Source organism: Heteronotia binoei, chromosome 6 (assembly GCF_032191835.1).
Source record: "Heteronotia binoei isolate CCM8104 ecotype False Entrance Well chromosome 6, APGP_CSIRO_Hbin_v1, whole genome shotgun sequence".
NCBI classification, from domain to species: Eukaryota; Metazoa; Chordata; class Lepidosauria; order Squamata; family Gekkonidae; genus Heteronotia; species Heteronotia binoei.
The window spans coordinates 10,472,270-10,493,719 of NC_083228.1; the positions used below are offsets into that span (position 1 = coordinate 10,472,270).

The 21,450-nt window shown below is 46.5% G+C and overlaps 1 protein-coding gene across 1 annotated transcript in view; it reads left to right on the forward strand.

The window, feature by feature from the left end:
• LOC132574260 (pulmonary surfactant-associated protein D-like) overlaps positions 1-12,945 on the forward strand; it is a 33,700-nt gene extending 20,755 nt beyond the window's left edge. Inside the window, exons 4-8 of the mRNA XM_060242608.1 lie at positions 386-493; positions 5,412-5,528; positions 6,710-6,826; positions 10,717-10,800; positions 12,569-12,945. Coding sequence (XP_060098591.1) covers positions 386-493; positions 5,412-5,528; positions 6,710-6,826; positions 10,717-10,800; positions 12,569-12,945 — 803 coding nt within the window. The remainder of the gene's footprint in view (positions 1-385; positions 494-5,411; positions 5,529-6,709; positions 6,827-10,716; positions 10,801-12,568) is intronic.
• Positions 12,946-21,450: the final 8,505 nt, after the last annotated feature.

A 21,450-nucleotide genomic window follows, 5' to 3' on the forward strand; every position in this document is an offset into this window, starting at 1 on the left:
ATCTTCTTTAATAGGATTACAGTTGACAGCTAGCATAGCAGGATTAGCTAGTTCTCGTTTTTCAAGCAGGTGACATGCCGTACCTACTTCACAACAAACCACTGTGTTAGAGCTTGCGCAACCACAACATGCCGTGTTATGACGATGGTTAAGACTCCTCAAGCCCAGACAAATTCCCACGCTGACCTTGAAGCTTTTATAGCCCTTCCAGGTCAGGAGAAACGGATGGGTTGCCCAAGTAACTGCAGTTCTACAGCTAACTGCACAACCTCACCACAGGGGGCAGTGGTAGTGCAGGGATCTAAGAGCCATCGCCTTTGGCCTTGCCAGATCCTTATGGAGTTGACCTTTCTGCACCTGCAAATAATTATTTCTGCCCGAGCAGGACCACGTGGAATCCGAGGTTTGCAGGGTCCTCCGGGAAGTCCAGGTCCTGCTGGAGCAAAAGGTGACCAGGGGCCTCAAGGTGAAAAAGGAGTAACTGGAGAAACAGGTAAGTCTGTTGGTTGCATTTCTATAGGGAGCTGGTGGGGAGGGGGGAATATCTTGGCCAAAATTCCAAGAACTTCATAAATCTTTCTGTGTTGCTTGGCTCTTTGGGCAAACAGCAGGCCCATGATATGCTCTCAAAAGCTGTTTGAGATGTCATGAAGGGATGTGACAAAGGAGGAAAAATGGATCAAGACCCGTGTTCCCTCTAAGCTGAGTTAGCGTGAGCTAGCTCGGAGATTTTTAGCCTCCAGCTCACACATTTTTGTCTTAGCTGGAGAAAGATGACCCCAGAGCACACTAATTTATGCAGTAGCTCACAACTTTAATGCCAGTAGCTCACAAAGTAGAATTTTTGCTCACAAGACTCTGCAGCTTAGAGGAAACATTAAACCACTATAAAACCCTCTCAATACTATTCCTGGTCAAATATCCTAGAAATGTTTCTTTCAGTTGAACTCAACACATGTCAGTAGAAGACAAATTGGTCTCTAAATTGGATAGTTCTCCTTCTTACTGTTCTGTCTGCAGCACACCACCTGTCATGGATCAAGGTTGCCAACTCTGTTTTGGGAAATTCCTGAAGATTTAGGGGGTGGAGTCTGGGGAGGACAGGGTTTGAGGAAATGAGGGAGCTCAGTGGAGCCTAGTGCCACAGAGTCTACCCTCCAAAGCAGCCATTTTCTCCAGGGAAACTGATCTCTGTAGTCTGGGGATGAGCTGTAATTCTGGGAAATCTCCAGACCCCACCTGGTCGGAACTGATTGCTGAGTATTCTGAACTTTACTCTTTTTTGAAAATTGTATAACGGCATTTTGAAGCTTGTAGAAGCTTTGGGTGAAATGGGATCACGTACAACCCTGTCGCGCTTCCTTCTTGCCTTGCTGCAATATATCACTCCACCCTTCTTCTTGAAAGAAACTGAAGCATTGGATTCCGTCTGAGAATCGACCTCTTTACCACAACCCGGACCGTTAATTTGGAATTATTCGGCATTGAGTGCACGTTCGAGACTTTGGGTTCGGGTGTGGTCAGTGTTCTGTAACTTTAAGTGTGATCTAGTTTCATTCTTTTGTATGAATATATTTTCATTTTCTATAAGTGAATTCAGTTTGTTATTTATTGAGGCGGGTTTTCGCAGAGGTCTGTGTACCTTTACCCTGCCCCACCTGGAGACTGGGAAACCCATGGATATGTTGCTTTTCCTGAAATTTGAGTTCTGAGGGCAGCACACATGGTTGATGACTCTGGAGATCAGTTGTAGAAGAAGAAGATGAAGATATTGGATTTATATCCCGCCCTCCACTCCAAAGAGTCTCAGAGTGGCTCACAATCTCCTTTACCTTCCTCCCCCACAACAGACACCCTGTGAGGTGGGTGGGGCTGAGGAGCACTCATGGAAGCTGCCCTTTCAAGGACAACCTCTGCCAGAGCTATGGCTGACCCAAGGCCATTCCAGCAGGTGCAAGTGGAGGAGTGGGGAATCAAACCCAGTTCTCCCAGATAAGAGTCTGCGCACTTAACCACTACACCAAACTGGCTCTCTGTAATTCTGGGAGAGCCACAGATCCTACCTGGAGATGGATAATCCTATGAATACGATGTTGCCTTTCTTGAAAATTGAGTTGAGAGAGCAGCACTACATGGTGGACATGAGTACTTTGGAATTCTGGGAGATCCCCAGGCCACACCTGGAGGCTGGCAAACCTGGTCATGGATGCCTTACCATCGGGCCATTTTGTAGAAAAATAGGTGGTGGAGCTCATTAACATAATCATTAGCATATGCCACCACTACCCCCCACCAACCAAAAGCAATCCGATGGAAGAAAGGAGTATCTCGGGTGAGCAAGGCCTGCTTGGGCTGGCTATAGATCTGGCCTGCTCTGCTTGAGCTGGCTAGAGATCCAGCCAGCCCAAGCAGGCCTCGCTCACCTGGAGCTCTCCTGGGCTGCCCTTCCCACAGTCAAAAGGCCACCCAAAATCACATCAGAAGTGAAGAAAGGGTTGCGTGGGCTTCTCCAGGAGTTAATAAGGGCTGCTGGGTGTGTGGCAAAGCCCTTGGTGGCTGGCTGGCTGCCTGCTCTCCTAATCCAGGGATTGTTATGCAGCTGTACCTACTGTTCAATGGACAAGATAGGTAGGTGGGGAGGAGGAGGGGGAACCCTCAAAAAGGTTCAGGAGCTGTGCTCCCATGAGCTCCTGCTGAATCTGAGGCCTGCTTACCATTACCTATGGGGTGACAGCCCTGAAGCTGGCCTTCCATTGTTAAGTTGATGGCTGATGCCATTGGACAGCACAGGTCAAGCAGTACCTATATCACAATGGGCAGTGGGAGCTTAATTTCTGGCACCATTTTCACATGTTCAAATGATCAAGTGCCAAAACGCATTTACTAACAGTCAGGGTCTGCAGTCAAGAAGCCGCTTAGGGTTGCCAACCTCCTGGTAGCACCTGGAGAAGACTCTCTTGCTATTACAGTTGGTCTCCCTGGAGAAAACAGCTGCTTTGGAGGGTGGCCTCTGTGTCATTTTACTCTGCTGAGGCCCTCTCCGGGCTCCACCTCCCAGATCTCCTGGGATTTCCTAACCCAGAGCTGGCAACCCCTAGGGGAGATACTTTTTGGTGACGTGCTAGCTTTCCGGTTGCAAGGATTATATTATTTTTATTTATTTATTTATTTATCTGGGATTTATATCCCGCCCTTCCCATCGATTGGCTCAGGGCGGCTTACAACATATATAAAACTAACATAAAAATAAATTACACTATAAAATTAACATTTCATTAAATAATTAAAATCCAACATTTGTTATAAATGTTGTTGTTATAAATATTAGTATAGGGAGAAGAGCACGTACCTGCAATCTGATGTGGTACAGCCCAGACACAGAAGCCGGTGAGAACTAGACGAACCCGTGGTGGTTCGTACTCAAGTTTTCTCTAAGCTGTCATCATTGGCGAACTAGCCAGGGTGTCAGCGTGCCCGAAGGCAAGTGGGCCCCGATGAAGTGGGCCCCCTTAAACATTAGACAATATGTTTAAAACGTTAATGTCCTTTTAGTAGCTTGAAAATATAATAGAAGTTTCAATATTATTACTGTAATGCAACTAAAATTTACGTTGTCTGTAGGGTTGCCAGCCTCCAGGTGGGGCCTTGGGATCTCCCGCTTTTCCAACTGGCAGAGATCAGCTCCCCTGGAGAAAATGCAATCTGTATTTACATTTAGTATCTACTGCATGCAAGAGCCCCGTGGCAAAGCTGCAGTACTGCAGTCGGAGCTCTCTGCTCATGACCTGAGTTCGATCCCAGCGGAAGCTGGTTCAGGTAGCCGGCTCCAGGTTGACTCAGCCTTCCATTCTTCCGAGGTCGGTAAAATGAGTCCCCAGCTTGCTGTGGGGGGAAGTGTAGAGGACTGGGGAAGGCAATGGCAAACCACCCCGTAAAAAGTCTGCCGTGAAAACGTTGTGAAAGCAACGTCATCCCAATCGAAAACGACTGGTGCTTGCACAGGGAACTACCTTTACCTTTTATCTACTGCGTACTGCCAGTAAAATGTACAATATACGTACACTGTAATTACTAAAAATGCATATGCATTTATTTCGCAAAAGTTTTAATTGTACCTTTTTTCCACTTGTGTTTTTTGAAAATAGTATTTCTTTCTTATAAACATGAAACGATAGCCTTATCATTGTGGGTGGGCCCCCTTTGTCTCCTGGCAACCAATATTTTTTTAGACCCAGTCCACCACTGGCTGTCATGAACCCAATACATGACTGCACTGAGAAAATAAGTGCTGCTTGAATAAGTGGGTGAGTCTTCAGATCTCGGGGGCTGGTCCCTTGCTACTGCCGGCTGAAGCTGAAATCCCTGCTCGTTCCACCTGGCTTGCCTGCCCGCAGTTGTGGCTTCTTCCCTGGGCGCCCGAGTTTCAAGGGCCCACTACCCCATGCCTCCACTGGCTCATTACAGTCACGTTATGCTTACATTGATGTTTGCTTTGAACATCTGTGCTTGAAGCAGGGCCCACGCTGCCCTGCTGAGACACCTGCGGTTCTGTTTAGCTTTCCTTAATTTCATACCTGCTGTCAGAATTATTTGCGTCACGCTTTATTTATCATGTTTCGATGCTGTATAGGCCAACACTCAGTGATAGGACGCACAAAACATTTTCTTTTTCTTCCCCAGGAATTTCAGCGTCTCTGAAATACAGGCTCTGGATTCCATGCTAGGTATACTTTTTAACAGGGCTTTTTTTTTTTTTTGTAGAAGGAAGTCCTTTGCATATTAGGCCACACGCCCCTGAGGTAGCCAATCCTCCAAGAGCTTCCAGGGCTCTTAGCACAGGGCCTACTGTAAACTCCAGGAGGATTGGCTACATTAGGAGGGTGGGGCCTAATATGCAAAGGAGTTCCTGCTACAAGAATAGCCCTGCTTTTTAACAGTCAGTGTTTCTTTGCTTCAGCAACAGTATAACAAATGCCAAAAGAGTCTTGGGCAGTGTAATAAACTTCCTGGCAGAAAACAGAAATGATAGAACTGAATGATTCTTTGAATAAATGTTTGACTGTCTATCACATTACTGCATATTCAGCAAGTTTATTCTCCCATTCTTCTAAACGGGGACAGACATCTAGTTTCCATTTTGCTGCGTAAATGGTTCTAGCCGCTGTCACCACGCATTTGAATAGCTCTTCTACAATTTTTGCTTATTTGTTAGGCAGAACACCTAACAGCATGCTCTTGGCTTCCACTGGGAATTTAAACTTTAGCATATTCTGCGTTTTCCAGCGTATTTCTTTCTAATGTTTGTGCCTTTTAACAAGCTCTCAAACTTTCGGAATGCTAAGATATCAGGTCCTTTTCACTAGAAGACCTGAAAAACTTTTCCTTACCTGAATCAATCGATCTCCCTGTAGGACCAACAGGAGCCCCTGGTGTGCCAGGCCCGCAAGGCATGAAAGGCAATCCGGGACCAAAAGGGGACAATGGCTCAGTGGGCGAGAAAGGAGCAAAAGGAGAAGTGGGAGACAGAGGTAAGTGAAGTATGAGATCATGTGAAGTGACGGTATTACTTTACTCTGCTCTGGTAAGACCTCACCTGGAGTCTTGTGTTCAGTTTTGGGCACCATATTTTAAGAAGGATATAGACAAGCTGGAATGGGTTCAGAGGAGGGCGACAAAGATGGTGAGGGATCTGGAGAAGTCCTATGAAGAAAGGTTAAAGGAGCTGGGCATGTTTAGCCTGGAGAGGGCTGAGAGGTGATATGATCACCATCTTCAAGTACTTGAAGGACTGTCATATAGAGGATGGTGTGGAATTGTTTTCTGTGGTCCCAGAAGGTAGGACCAGAACCAATAGGTTGAAATTAAATCAACAGAGTTTCTGACTCAACATTAGGAAGAACTTCCTGACAGAGCGATTCCTCAGTGGAACAGGCTTCCTAGGGAGGTAGTGGGCTCTCCTTCCTTGGAGGTTTTTAAACAGAGGCTAGATGGCCATCTGACAGCAATGAAGACCCTGTGAATTTAGGGGGAGGTATTTGTGAGTTTCCTGCATGTGCAGGGGGTTGGACTAGATGACCCTGGAGGTACCTTCCAACTATGATTCTATGAATAGCACTTTTTGTTGAAGGAGCTAAGAGCTGGCAGTGTTCAAGACAGACACAAGATGGTAGCCCTTCACAAATGCATATGAACATATGAAGCTGCCTTATACTGAATCAGACACTTGGTCCATCAAAGTCAGTATTGTCTTCTCAGACTGGCAGCGGCTCTCCAGGCATAATTAACTTGTTTCTGTACAAGTCAGTTCACAAGTGGCAGGACTAGTGAGCATAGCCGTGCAAGAATCACGGCTCGCTGCTAATAATGTTAAATAAAAAGCTGCCCATCTCCTGACATGCATATGTGCCATCAAGTTGCAAACAATTTATGGCAACCTAGTGAAAGGCTTTAAATGTAAGTGAGAAGCAGAGGTGGTTGGCCGTTGCTATCCTCTGCAAAGCCTTCCTTGGTGGTCTCCCATCCAAGTACTCACCCTGATTAGCTTCCAACTGATGGCAACCCCAGCAAGAGACTTTCAAGGCAAGTGAGAAACACGAAGTGGTTGACTGTTGCCTTCCTCTCCAGGGCCTTTCTTGGTGGTCTCCCAAGGATTACAGAAGCCAAAAGATAACAGAAGCCACTCAGTAACTTGGTGATTTAATTACAACAGGATTGCAAGGACCAATTGGCGTGCCGGGCCTGATGGGGAAAACAGGCTCTCCTGGTCTGAAAGGAGACAAAGGTTCCATGGGAGAAAAGGGAACAAAGGGAGACAGCGGCCTCTCCGGTGAGTGTGTTAATGTTGCTCTTAAATGAAAGAGACTAGTTTTAATAATTCTTGTTGGGGATATTTATTTGCTATATTTATTTTGCTGAGATTCAAAGAGGATGACACTGTTTAAATCAATACAATCAATGTGAGCGGATAATTAATAAGCAATGTAGTGGGACTAGGATTACAGAAACCTGAGTAAGCATGACATATTAGGCACGGCACAAAGAGCAGATACAATGCAGAAAAATGGTATTACATCAGCAGAAAACAATGCAGTGATGGCAGGATAATATGTGCCGCAAACACATAATATGTCCTATACACAGTGGTATACACAGTGGTATATGTCCCATACACAGTGGCATAGTCCCATACGTAGTGGTATAGTTTGTCTTATACACAGTGGAATAGTCCCAAGGACAGTGGTATACTGGGCCAATATGTCCTATAAAGGTAAAAGTAGTCCCCTGTGCAAGCACCAGTCGTTTCCAGCTCTGAGGAAACCTGAGTAAGCATGACATTGCATCATGGTGCTTTCACAGACTTTTTACGGGATGATTTGCCATTGCCTTCCTGAGTCATCTACACTTTCCCCCCAGCAAGCTGGGGACTCATTTTACCGACCTCGGAAGGATGGAAGGCTGAGACAACCTTGAGCCGGCTACTGGAACCCAGCTTCCGCCAGGATCGAACTCAGGTTGTGAGCAGAGGACTCCGACTGCAGTACTGCAGCTTTACCACTCTGCACCACGGGACTCTATGTCCTATGCATGGTGGTATAGTCTCATAAACAGTGGTATAGCATGTCCCATACACATTAGTAGGCACAGTGGTACAGGCCCATACACAGTGGTATAGTCCCTTTCCCTTTATAAAGCACCCTCCTGAGCCATTCTGTAACAGTGCAGCTCTATTATCTTTCTGTAGAAACTCCCCATGTTCTGCCACAAAGCTTCACTCATCTGTTAAGAGCCTTCTGCCCTCGGCAAAAGGTCGGGGTCATCAACTCCCCCCCCCCCACTCCCAGGTTCTCCATTGTGGCCCCACCTGAAGGGATGGCCTGTCTGGCTGAGATCAGGAAGGCTTCCAGAGATCTGTCATTCCACAAACTATGCAAAATGTGGTTGTTCATGGGAGGAGAGGTGGTCCAGCAGACACGAAGGTCCCAGAGTCCTCTTGGCTTCTTACTGGCCACATTTTGGGTGGAGGTGTTCACAACTATGCAACTGGGATCAATTCAAGCAACATTGAGGACCTATTTGCCAATCAGGTGAATGTTTAAGTGTGTGTGTTTTTAAATTACATATCCCAGTGATAGGATATCAGGTTAGTGAGGCAAGATCTTCCCTTACAGAACCCATGCTGAGTCTTCCTCAATAACCCGTGTTCATCAATGTACCTACTCATTCTGTCCTTGATAATGGTTTCTACCAACTTTCCCGGTATTGAAGTCAGACTGACTAGCCTGTAGTTTCCCAGATCTCCTCTGGAACCCTTTTTAAAGATGGGGGTGACATTTGCTACCTTCCAGTCCTCAGGAACGGAGGCAGATATCAATGAAAGATTACATATTTTTGTCAGAAGATCCAGAAGTTCAACTTGGAGTTCTTTCAGAACTCTTGGATGTATGCCATCCGGATCTGGTGACTTATTAGTTTTTAATTCATCTATCAGTTGTAGGACCTCCTCTCTTGTCACCTCAATCTGACTCAGTGGCTATTAGCCACAGTGTGTATATATATATGTGGTGTGTGTATGTGTATATATATATATATATATATATATATATATATATATATATATATATATATATATATATATATATATATATATATATATATATATATATATATATATATATAAATTTTTTGGCCACTGTGTGACACAGAGTGTTGGACTGGATGGACCATTGGCCTGATCCAACATGGCTTCTCTTATGTTCTTATATCAGGCCATTCAGTGAAATTATCCATTTTATTTTAATTTTATTTATTATTTTGTGGATTTATAGTCCACCCTTTCCTGTAATGGGCTCAGGGTGGATTACAACATAATACAACAATTAAAAATCCAACAATAAAATAATTAAAACAATTAAATCATCGGATCTAGGGAATGGGTGTTTTTTATGTGTAGAAGCAACGATTTCTTTAGAAAGAGAGCCAATCGTTTTTGATCTTTAATGTAGCAGGCCCAGCCCACCATAAGGCGGAGTCTACTGTAGGAATGATTACAGGACAGCATATTTTAAATTACTTTGTTCTAACTGTGCAGAAATCTCTTTATCTAAAAACATTTTTACCTCAGCTCTCTCCAGGAAAACTGTGAGACAAAGTGTATAGTAAAACAGCCACAAAACCAAGACATCGTAAGAAATTTGGGTCACCCATCTTTTCTTTAGTCAGCTGAACCAGGCGGAGGCGGCCTTCGTTTGGGAAAATCTTTGTCAGAAACAAAAGTAGATCTACCCTGGCAACAGGGGTGGAATTCTAGCAGGAGCTCCTTTGCATATTAAGCCACACACCCCGATGTAGCCAGTCCTCCAAGAGCTCACAAGGCTCTTTTTTATAAGCTCTTGGAGGATTGGCTACATCAGGGGTGTGTGGCCTAATATGCAAAGGAGCTCCTGCCTGGCACCAATTTTGGAGAAGGGGAGATCGCAAAAAAAAAAAACTGTGATGTCCAGCATCCCCTTCATTCTAAATAAGTCTGGTTTGACCTTCACATCATCAAATTGCCAAACCCAACTGGCTGCATCATGACATAATCACATCTAGAACATGATTGCTGGTTGGCTGGGATCGCTTAAAGGAGAGGAGAAAATAGCTGAGAAGAGTTATGAACAACAATATAATTGGATTTTATTGAGTGAGGATTCCCCTCTCCCACTGTACTACTTTTGACCCTCAAAGCAAACCGAAAGAATATTCAAGTTCAGTGAAAGGTAGGCTTGCCAATCCCCTGGTCCCGGGGTGGGGGGGAGGTTCTCCGACTTTCTCAGGCTCTTTTCCACCTTCGGTCAGCTGGCCAGCGGGGGGAAAGCTCCTCTCCCACAGCTACCCTGTGCCTTTTCCCTTCAGAACGCTAGGAGAAAGCTTGCCAAGGCTTCCTGTTTGGATGGTGTGTCTGTGTCTTTAAGGCTGAATGGGGGCGGGGTGAGCAGACAGAACAATGTGGCTGCTCCCAGGAGCTGTGAAAGCAGCCCAGACCCTCCGTTGGCTGTACAAGCTTTTCAGAGGTCGTTTGCATAGTAAAGGGGAAACGTGAACCTTTGGTTTCCCTGTGTTATCGGAAGTTTAGCAACTCGTGAGTAAATTGCCCCAATGAGACCACATGAGTGTGGGATTGCAAACTGTTTTATTTTTGCTTCTGTGTGTGTGTGTGTGAGAGAGAGAGAGAGAGAGAGAGAGGATTTGCAGCTGCTTGGGTGAGGAAATGAAGACTGTGTTCAGGGGAACTGCGCTGCTGAGTTTTTATTTATTTATTTTAGGGAAAGTCTCCTGGCTCCACCCCCAAAGTCTCCCGACCCCACCTCCAAAGTCCCCAGATATTATCTGAGTTAGACTTGGCAACCCTAGTGAAAGCTTACTGTGGATTTGTGAATTTGGACTGTTAAGGGCAGCAAAATTCTTTGTTTAACCCCCTCCCCCCTCGTTAATCACCAAATGACCTCCACGGTATAAGCGAGTCTCCTCTTAAAACAGGAATTCCTATCCCCTGAAGAACAGCTTTTCTCACTTGAAGAGCATTTGGATAAATGGAATTTTGTGTCGTATTCGTGGCTTGCCGTTTGTTTTCACTGCTGTAGCAAAATGTGTCGGGGGCCGTCTCTATATGTCTCGGGTCCCCTGCTATTATTAGTCCTGCGCCTCACAACTCATTGTCGCTTTATCATTTCTCAGAGGTCAACCTCATGAAAAAACAAGTCAGCGATTTGCAAGGACAGCTAACAATGTTGCAAGCCAGTCTCGCCAAGTTCCAAAAAGGTAAAGTGCTATAAGAGCAGAAGGGCAACTTCACTTTCATGAATGTTGAAAGGTCAGTGCCACATTCGGTAGAAGGCAGATTCATGAAAGAAAGAATGATGGTAGACACGGGCCGGGTGGTGGGGAGGATTGGGGAAGGGCTGTGGGTTGGTGGTAGGACATATGCTTTGGATCTAAAAGCTCCCAAGTTCAATCCCCAGCATCTCCAGTTAAATGGATCAGATAGATGATGTGGAAGCAGGGGTCGTTTTGTAGAAAAATAGGTGGTGGAGCTCATTAGCATAACACATTAGTATATGCCGCCGCCCCCTCCCCAGCCAAAAGCAACCCGAAACAAGAAAGGTGAGCCCCGGGCGAGCGAGGCCTGCTTGGGCTGGCTAGAAATCCAGCCAGCTCAAGCAGGTCTTGCTCACCTGGGACTCTCCTTCGTCACCCCCCCCCCTCCAGGCTAAAGGCCAGCAAGACACCTGCCGCTCAAAATCACATAAGAAGTATAGGACTTTAATTTGGTATTTGCTCTCAGCTGCTAGGACACTGTATGCGCAGTTGTGGAAGCAAGAAAAAATACCAGAGAAATGGGATTGGCTTGTGAAAGTTTTATCGTGGAGTGAGATGGATAAGTTAACAAGAACTTTAAGAGACTATGATTTAGACGTGTTTAAAAACGAGTGGAAGAAATTTAAAGGATATATAGAGCAAGAGTGGAACGTAAAAAGACATTGGACAATTTTTTAGTATGAATGGGAAGAGAAAGACATTGAACTTTGATTGGCTAGGGGTACCTTTATAATTGAACTTTAGTATATAACTTCGGGGGAAGTCCAGTAATGGAGGGAGGGGGGATCGAAAATATCATATGGGTTAGAGATAGAAAGGATATAATTAAAGATTGTAACCATATGTTATTAATAAATTGTTTAAAACAAAATTACATAAGAAGTGGAGAAAGGATGGCGCGGGCTTCTCTAGGACTTAATGAGGGCTGCTGGGGGCATAGCAAACCCCCTGGTGGCTGGCTGGCTGCCTGCTCTCCTAATCCAGGGATTGTTATGCAGCTGCACCTCCTATTCAACGGACAAGGTTGGTGGGGAGGAGGAGGGGGAACCCTCAGAATGGTTCAGGGGCTGCCCTCCTGTGAGCTTCTGCTGAATCTGAGGCCTGTGTGAAAAACTGACACCTGAGTTCTTGGCTAGCTGCTGCCATGACACAATGGTCTCTGTTGCTACAAAGCCAGCTTCATGTGTTCGAGTTCAAATCCTCACACAGCCACAAAGGAGCAAGTCCTTTGGTCTAGGTCAAGGGTAGCCAAATAGTGGCTCAGGAACCACATGTGGCTCTTTCACAGATATTGTGTGGCTCCTGAAGCCCCTACCGGCCCGTCAGCTGGCTTGGAGAAGGCTTTTGTCTCTTTAAATCACTTCTCCAAGCCAAGCCAGCTGGCAGTTGGGAGAATGCATTTAAAGTTGCTTTCTTTCCACCTCTCCCTCCCTATCTATTTTCCTTCCTTCCTTTCTTGTCTTGTAGGTCTCAAACATCTGACATTCATGTCTTGTAGCTCTCAAAAATCTGACATTTATTCTAAGCGGCTCTTACATTAAGCAACTTTGGCCACCCCTGGTTTTAGGATTATTATGACGAAAGGGAGGAAGGCTCCTGGGAAGAAGTTTGGGACAAAAATGCAATCGATAGAGCAACCGTTTCCATCGACCTCTTGGCTTTGCTGCATAACAGCCAACATGGCCGTATGTCCCCTTTTTGTTTATTCCAGTCGCGGCATTCCCAAACGGCCAAACTGTGGGCAACAAAACCTTTGTGACCAGCGGCTATGAAGGCAACTTCGATGACATGAGGCAAAGGTGCCTGCAAGCCGGCGGCCAGCTCGCTTCCCCCAGGAATGCCGCTGAGAATGCTGCCATCCAACAGATAGTCATTCTCCATCACAAGCCAGTGTTCCTTGGGATAAATGACATCCAGACAGAGGGGAGATTTAAGTACCTGAATGGCGAGGCCATTGTGTACTCCAACTGGCAGCAAGGGGAACCCAACAATGAAAACGGGAGAGAGAACTGCGTGGAAATCTTTGTGAACGGCAAGTGGAACGACAGGTCCTGTGGGGAGAAGAGGCTCATACTCTGTGAATTTTAGACCCCAGGCCCCGCCATGCTCAATCGTTACAATGAGGACCACGCAGTTTTGATACAACTTTCGCTTTTTATTGGTAGACGTTAAAACTATCGTGATTTTGTTACTCTGGTTGATATGTAGTTCAGCCGATGTGCACGTGCATGAGTAATGTAGCAGTTAGCCGATGCTCTGATCAAAAACGAGTTCCCTTTTGCTGTTAAGACTTCGATTGCATATCAATGAAGTGTTGCTCTGTAGGAATCTCAAGAGGGTTTGTACCAGCCTCCAGAAGAAGGGAAGGGGTTCTTTGACAACCGCTGCTGAAAGAGTATGGTTCCTTGGCTTGTGAATAATGCCAGAAATTGTTATAGGCTAACAGCAAATACTTTGGGTGCTCACACACACACACAATAACACACTGAAGCAGGAGTCCAGTTTCACCTTTAAGACCAACGAAGTTTTATTTAGAATGGAATCAGCTTTCGTGTGCTAGATAAGTTGGCTGTGATTGGAAAGTACTTTATACGCAATTGTATTCTGTAGTCTGGAGATCAACTGTAATTGCCACACCTGGAGGTTGGGAACCCTAGCACAGAACATGCATTCAGTGATCTCCTGGCCCTTTACAAAGTGCCACAAAACCACAGGAGAAGGCTGTGTAACGAACACTGAAGAAAAAACCAAACCCAAACAGGACACACAGCCTGTAGTGCTGTAAATACTTATGCAATGCGTTTAGAGACGCCAGTGGTCCGTGCTGAGCTCATGTGAGCGTTATAAAGGTAGTTTTGTCCCGTTAAGCATATAATTTTAGAACACGCATCTGCCTTAGGAAGCGATTCCGGGAAATGGGGTCTTACCGGTGTCCTGTTGCGCAAGACCTCCACACAAGGGACCTTTCAACTGATTCTTTTGGACTGAAGACATCAGCTTTGGGAGCTCTATGAAGCTATTACGAAATGTGCAATAATTTCTATTGTCCTTAAGAACATAAGAGAAGCCACGTTGGATCAGGCCAATGGCCCATCCAGTCCAAAACTCTGTATCACACAGTATATATATATATATATATATATATATATATATATATATATATATATATATATATATATATATATATACACACACACAAACACACAGTGGCTAATAGCCACTGACGGACCTCTGCTCCATATTTTTATCCAATCCTCTTTTAAAGCTGGCTATGCTTGTAGCCGCCACCACCTCCTGTGGCAGTGAATTCCACATGTTAATCACCCTTTGGGTGAAGAAGTACTTCCTTTTATCCGTTTAACCTGACTGCTCAGCAATTTCCTTGAATGCCCACGAGTTCTTGTATTGTGAGAAAGGGAGAAAAGTACTCCTTTCTCTGCTTTCTCCATCCCATGCATTATCTTGTAAACCTCTATCATGTCACCCCGCAGTCGACGTTTCTCCAAGCTAAAGAGCCCCAAGTGTTTTCACCTTTCTTCATAGGGAAAGTGTTCCAAACCTTTAATCATTCTAGTTGCCCTTTTCTGCACTTTTTCCAATGATATAATATCCTTTTTGAGGTGCGGTGGCCAGAATTGCACACAGTACTCCAAATGAGACCGCACCATCGGTTTATACAGGGGCATGATGAATCTATATGTTGTGAAGTGAGTGCTTTCCACGCACCGTTTCAATACTTCCATTGAGGCAGCACAATGGATTGAAAGATTGAAATATTTAATCATTTGTAAGATTGATATAGGAGCATTACATAAGTATTTGCAGCATTACAAGGTGTGTGCCCTGTTTGGGTTTCTTTTTTTCTTCACTTTACAAAGGGCCTGCAACAAACCACACATACGCCGTGTCAGGCATCAGGTATGTGGCCTTCTGAGGGCATTGTATCTACAGGAGGGACCAGTAGAAGCATGTGGAAGGCCATGTAAAGACAGGGAGAGGACAGAGAGGAAGAGCAAGAGCTTTAGGTGCATCTGTTAGGGGACACGTGACCTTATCCATGTCACAGGTTCTCATTATGAAATAGGGTCATCCCTATTGGTTGAGCCAGGTTTTTTTTGTAGCAGGAGCTCCTTTGCATATTAAGCTAAACAGCCCTGATGCAGCCAATCCTCCAAGAGCTTACAGGGCTCTTCTTGTATGCGCTTGGAGGATTGGCTACATCAGGGGTGTGTGGCCTAATATGCAAAGGAGTTCCTGCTACAAAAAAAAAAGCCCTGGGTTGAGAGGAGCCCATCAGAAGACTTCCCCCCGCATTTCTGGCAACACTGAAGGGGGACTGGCCTCTCTACTCACGAGTTGCTGCCAACTTCTTCAAAGTAACACAGACACCCCATCCCAAGAGGAAGCCTTTCAATCAGCGACTGAAGCCTCCGGAGGTAGAAACACACATGGTCCTCTGGGGGCTTCATCCAGGTCACAGTTCCTCATTATGAGGCAGGTTTCCCCTCCTGGTTGGAGGAGCCCATAATAGGGTTGCCAAGTCCAATTCAAGAAATATCTGGGGACTTTGGGGGTGGAGCCAGGAGACATCGGTGCGGAGCCAGGAACAAGGTTGTGACAAGCATAATTGAACTCCAAGGGAGTTCTGGACATCACATTTAAAGGGACCGCACAAGTTTTATATGTCTTCCTTCCATAGGAAATAATGAAGGATAGGGGCACCTTATTTTGGGGCTCATAGAATTGGGCCCCATGGTCCAATTGTTTTGAAACTTGGGGGATACTTTGGGGAGAGTCACTAGATACTATAGTGAAAATTTGGTGCCTCTACCTCAAAAAACAGCGCCCCCAGAGTCCCCGAAACCTCCAGATCAATTCCCCATTATACCCTATGAGAATCCATCTCCACATAGAGAATAATGAAGTACTCAGAAGACTTCCCCCCGCATTTCTGGCAACACTGAAGGGGGACTGGCCTCTCTACTCACGAGTTGCTGCCAACTTCTTCAAAGTAACACAGACACCCCATCCCAAGAGGAAGCCTTTCAATCAGCGACTGAAGCCTCCGGAGGTAGAAACACACATGGTCCTCTGGGGGCGGAGCTCCCCCCCCCCCTCCACCAGCCAGACTCCCTGAGGAAACACCTGTGGCAGCTGGAAAGGATGCAAGGACTACAAGTCCCAGCATGCACCTCGCGAAGGGAGGCCGGACTGGAGCAAAGAGCAGGCCGGCGGTGGGCGGGTCTTTGTGACCCGGAGGAAGGGAGAAGCCTAAAGCCTGCAAGGGAGGAAGGCAGGCAGGGAAAGAGACACTGAGCTGTTTCTCCACCCCCACCCCCCACCCCCCCGCTACCAGATTTTTGGAGAGCAGGGGATGAGGCTGCTAATCCAGGGGTCCCCCGGCAGGGTGGGGGGTTTGGGAAGCCCTGCCGGGGGACCCCTGGGGTGTCCCTGAGGAGACCCATGACTTCAGCCATGTCACAGTTTTTCATTATGAGGCAGGGTCAGGCCTCCTGGTGGAGAGGAGCCCATCAGGATGTGTCCCTGAGGAGACCCATGACTTCAGCCATGTCACAGTTTTTCATTATGAGGCAGGGTCAGGCCTCCTGTTGAGAGGAGCCCATCAGGATGTGTCCCTGAGGAGACGCATGATTTCAGCCATGTCACAGTTTCTCATTATGAGGCAGGGTCACCCCTTTTGGTTGAGAGGAGCCCATAAGGATGTGTCCCTGAGAAGACCCATGACTTCAGCCATGTCACAGTTTCTCATTATGAGGCCGGGTCAGGCCTCCTGTTTGAGAGGAGCCCATAACAATGTGTCCCTGAGGAGACCCATGACTTCAGCCATGTCACAGTTTTTCATTATGAGGCAGGGTCAGGCCTCCTGTTGAGAGGAGCCCATCAGGATGCGTCCCTGAGGAGATACGTGACTTCAGCCATGTCACAGTTTCTCATTATGAGGCAGGGTCACCCCTTCTGGTTGAGAGGAGCCCATAAGGATGTGTCCCTGAGAAGACCCATGACTTCAGCCATGTCACAGTTTCTCATTATGAGGCCGGGTCAGGCCTCCTGTTTGAGAGGAGCCCATAACGATGTGTCCCTGAGGAGACCCATGACTTCAGCCATGTCACAGTTTTTCATTATGAGGCAGGGTCAGGCCTCCTGTTGAGAGGAGCCCATCAGGATGCGTCCCTGAGGAGATACGTGACTTCAGCCATGTCAAGGTTTCTGATTATGAGGCAGGGTCATCCCTCCTGGTTAGAAGAGCCCATCAGGATGCGCCCCTTAGGAGACACATGACTTCTGTTGGGATATGGCAAGATCTAAATTAGTCATTTAGCCATTTTGGGGTGAGTGTATTTTTTTCCGTTCTAACAGACCTGACCTGGATCTGGCCCAGAGTCAATCCTGTGTTAATTGACTGGGTGGTTTTATTTTAACAATGTTGTGGCTGGCCAGTGTTCTTCTGATTAGGAATGTAGAAAAAGAGCCTAATTGTCTGCCTGACTGCTAACCTCTCACACCTGCCCGCACCAGTCTAGCTGTCAGCTTGTATGTTTGCTGCGACAGCCCGCATCCCATATTTTAATGTAAGCTTACTGTAGACTATGTTGCCTTTTAACTGTTATTTTATGTTATCTCCCAAAGTTATTCCCCTTTCTTTATAGTCGTTAGATAAAGAGCTTCCATTGAAAATAAGGATCCCTCGTCTCCGTGCATTGATTTATTCCAGCAACTTCATCCATGTCACAGTTTCTCATGATGAAGTGTGGTCATCCTTCCTCATTACAGGAGCTCCTCAGGATACGTCCCTTAGGAGAACCACTCTGAGAGAACTTTGACTGACCCAAGCTCACCCAGTTGGTTGCAAGTGGAGGAGGAGTGAGAATCAAATCCTGTTCTCCAGATAAGATTTTAGAAGAGGAAATTGGATTTATACCCCACCCTTCACTACCCAAAGGAGTCTCAGAGCGGCTTATGATCTCCTTTCCCTCCCCCTTCCCACAACAGACACCCTGTGAGGTAGGTGGGGCTGAGAGAGCTCAGACACAAACTGCTCTCGAGCGGAACAGCCTTGAGAGAACTTGTGGCTGACCCAAGGTCACATCAGCAGGTGTATGCGGAGGAGTGGGGAATCAAACTCGGTTCTCTCAGATAAGGGTTCATGTACTTAATCACTGCATCAAACTGGCTCTCTACCCCTTTTAACCACTACACCGCAGCTGGTTCACTGTAGCTGTAATTCCAGGGGATCCCCAGTTCTTATCTGGAAGTTAGCAGCACTACCAGAAATGGAATCAGCAGGGTCAACAGCAGTGGTTAGCCCAACAGGGCAGGCAGTGACAGAAGCGCCCCCTACAGTTGCTAAAGAAGACACTGGAGTTATAGGGTGTTTTTACACTGACAGTTTGTGACTCCCTATCACTGCATTGGAAACTCACCTTTTACACTACCTAACGTTCTCACAACTATTTTGCATCGTTGCTGCCCGAAGCATCTACATTTGTTTCTGTGAGATGAGTTTCGGAGCTGCTGCTGCAACGTTTTTCTCCACACTAGTGTTGATCTGGTCTACTCTCTACAGGCGTTTCAAACTTGTAGAAGTTTTCACGCATTTTAAAAGACTCCTCCAAAAGCCACCACAAGGTGCAGTAATTTGAATGAGAACTGACAGCACTTGCAATTTTTACATATCATTGCTTGCCTCATCTAGTAATTTAAATTTGTATTGTTTTTGCAGTGCTGACACGATTTCCAAGCAATCATATACATTTAACTAAGCACTGGTATTCCGGCTGCCCTCTGATCAGAGACACCCCCCCCCCAAAAAAAAAAAATTGAAACGCTTAAATGTAAAAGGAAAACAATTAAAGCGAAACAGTGGCAGGCGATTTGAAGACTCTAAAACTCTGGATCAAACTGAATGTAAAAACACCCATAGATAGTCCACCAGCAGCCTAACGTGGTGAAGGCCATCAGCTGGGAAGGGCCAGAGTAAAAAGAAGATGGAGGAGGAAGGCTGGGCCTGATACCTTAAAAGCCCAGGAGAGCAAATGACTGACAGTTCTTGGTACCCACCCTCCTTTGATCACTTCCAGGAAGAGGTGGGGCTGAACCCTGATTGGGGCCAAGGGTAGTAGATAAGGGATGCTTCCAAACCAGGCTGGGGTGGAAGAGCTGGGTGGGATATACCCAGGGCTGGTGAGTGACAGAGGGCAAAGGTGTGTTTACTTGTGGTGGGGAGAAGAGGACTGGTCCACTGGGCACAGAATCATATCACCTTTCCAGTCCAGTGGCACTTTGAAGACCAACAAAGTTCGATTCTTGGTATAAGCTTTTGAGTGCATGCCCGCTTTTTCAGATGCACGTGAGAACTTCTAGCCAGAATTAAGCTCCATTGCCCTTAAAGGTGCCACTGGACTCAAACTTCCTTCTATTGCTTCAGACCAAAAAGGACAACCCACCTGAATCTATCACATTTCCAAACACTAGAGGGCACTTAAGACTGGCCGACTTCCTTCTCCCGAAGAAATATCCATTGGCGATAACAGAATTCATGTACTGAGCTGTTCTGCTTCGGCTATACAAATAGGATAAAGGAAAGAAGAGGAGAAACCGTGACACGGGAAGGTTCCCAATTTGGAATCACAACTGGAGGAGTCTGAACCCGCCCCCCCCCCTTGCAAACCTCTAGAAGAGCTGAAACAAATAAAGAGCTTTTAAACATGATACCTGCAGTGGCATGAAAACTTCCTGGCCTGTAGCATATTTACAGAGACAGGCAGCAATTGTGTAGTGTAGTGTAGTGTAAAAAGGTCAAGGTAGTCCCCTGTGCGAGCACTGGTCGTTTCTGACTCTGGGGTGACGTTGCTTTTGCAACGTTTCCACAGCAGACTTTTTACGGGGTGGTTTGCCATTGCAGCTCAAGATGGCTAAAGGTCAAGGTAGTCCCCTGTGTGAGCACCGGTCGTTTCCGACTCTGGGGTGACGTTGCTTTTGCAACGTTTCCACGGCAGACTTTTTACGGGGTGGTTTGCCATTGCAGCTCAAGATGGCTAAAGGTCAAGGTCGTCCCCTGTGCAAGCACCAGTCGTTTCCGACTCTGGGGTGATGTTGCTTTCACAACCTTTTCACGGCAGACTTTTTACGGGGTGGTTTGCCATTGCCTTCCCCAGTCTTTTACACTTTCCCCTCAGCAAGCTGGGTCCTCATTTGACCGACCTCGGAAGAATGGAAGGCTGAGTCAACCTTGGGCCGGCTACCTGAATCCAGCTTCCACCAGAATCGAACTCAGGTCATGAGCAGAGAGTTCAGACCACAGTACTGCTGCTTTACCACTCTGCGCCACGGGGCCATTCAGAGAGAAGGGCAGGGTATAAATCTGCACTCTTATTCTCTTCCTCCTCCTCCATTATTTCCAATGGAGGGAAGGCATTTAAAAGGAGCATGATCACTAGAAATGCGATGGCTGGAGTTCAGTCGTGCTTGTCACAACCTTACTCCTGGCTCCACCCCCAAAGTCTCCTGGTTCCACCCCCAAAGTCTTCACATAGTTCCTTAGTTGGACCTGGAAACCCTAGTAAGCACCCTAGCGTTCACACTTTGGGTCCTCACTGGGGAGAAAGATAGGGCATAAAAAAGGTAAAGGTAGTCCTCTATGCAAGGACCAGTCGTTTTCGACTCTGGGGTGATGTTGCTTTCACAATGTTTCCACAGTAGACTTTTTACGGGGTGGTTTGCCATTGCCTTCCCCAGTCATCTACACTTTCCCCCCAGCAAGCTGGGCGCTCATTTGACTGACTTCGGAAGGATGGAAGGCTGAGTCAACCTGAGCCAGCTACCTGAACCAGCTTCCGCTGGGATCAAACTCAGGTTGGGAGCAGAGGGCTCCGACTGCAGTACTGCAGCTTTACCACTCTGCGCCGCGGGGCTCTCGTAGTGTAGAGTAAGTTAGTCCTTATTCCTTCACCAATGCAAATCTCTGACCATTTCATTACAACACAGACTTCTTTAACCTGTGCAAAAAGCTTTCTTGCAGAATTCTATTTTGTGTAGTTTGAGGAAAGCAAGAAGAGCAGGAGCCTTCCTAACCTCAGCAGGGAGACCTTCCTCCCTTTCCTCTCCTCACAATAGCCACCTTTTGAGGTAGGTGGGGCTGAGAGAGTTCAGAGAGAACTGCTCTTGACAGAACAGCTCTGCGAGAACTTGTGACTGACCCATGGTTACCCAGCAGGTTTCCTGGGGAGGAGTGGGGAATCAAACATGGTTCTCCAGATTAGATCCTGCCACTTAACCACTCTATTGCCCTAGCCCTTGAGGGGGGGGGGGGGAGGTCATCATAGGTTGTCTGAAACTTGATGACACTTTACGTCAAAATTGTCTGCTTTAGTGGATACTTAGTAGTATTCTGAGCTAGCTGAAACACATATTTGAGCACTTACTGACAACTCTTTGTCCATTTGTCCATTAAGACCACTTCTGTTGCTTTCTGAAGGACCATTCACCGTACTGTGTCTTCCACAGCACACCTGTAGTCTGAGTCAATTATTTACACCCAAGAGAAACAGAGGTGGGGTGGGCAGATGACTGAGC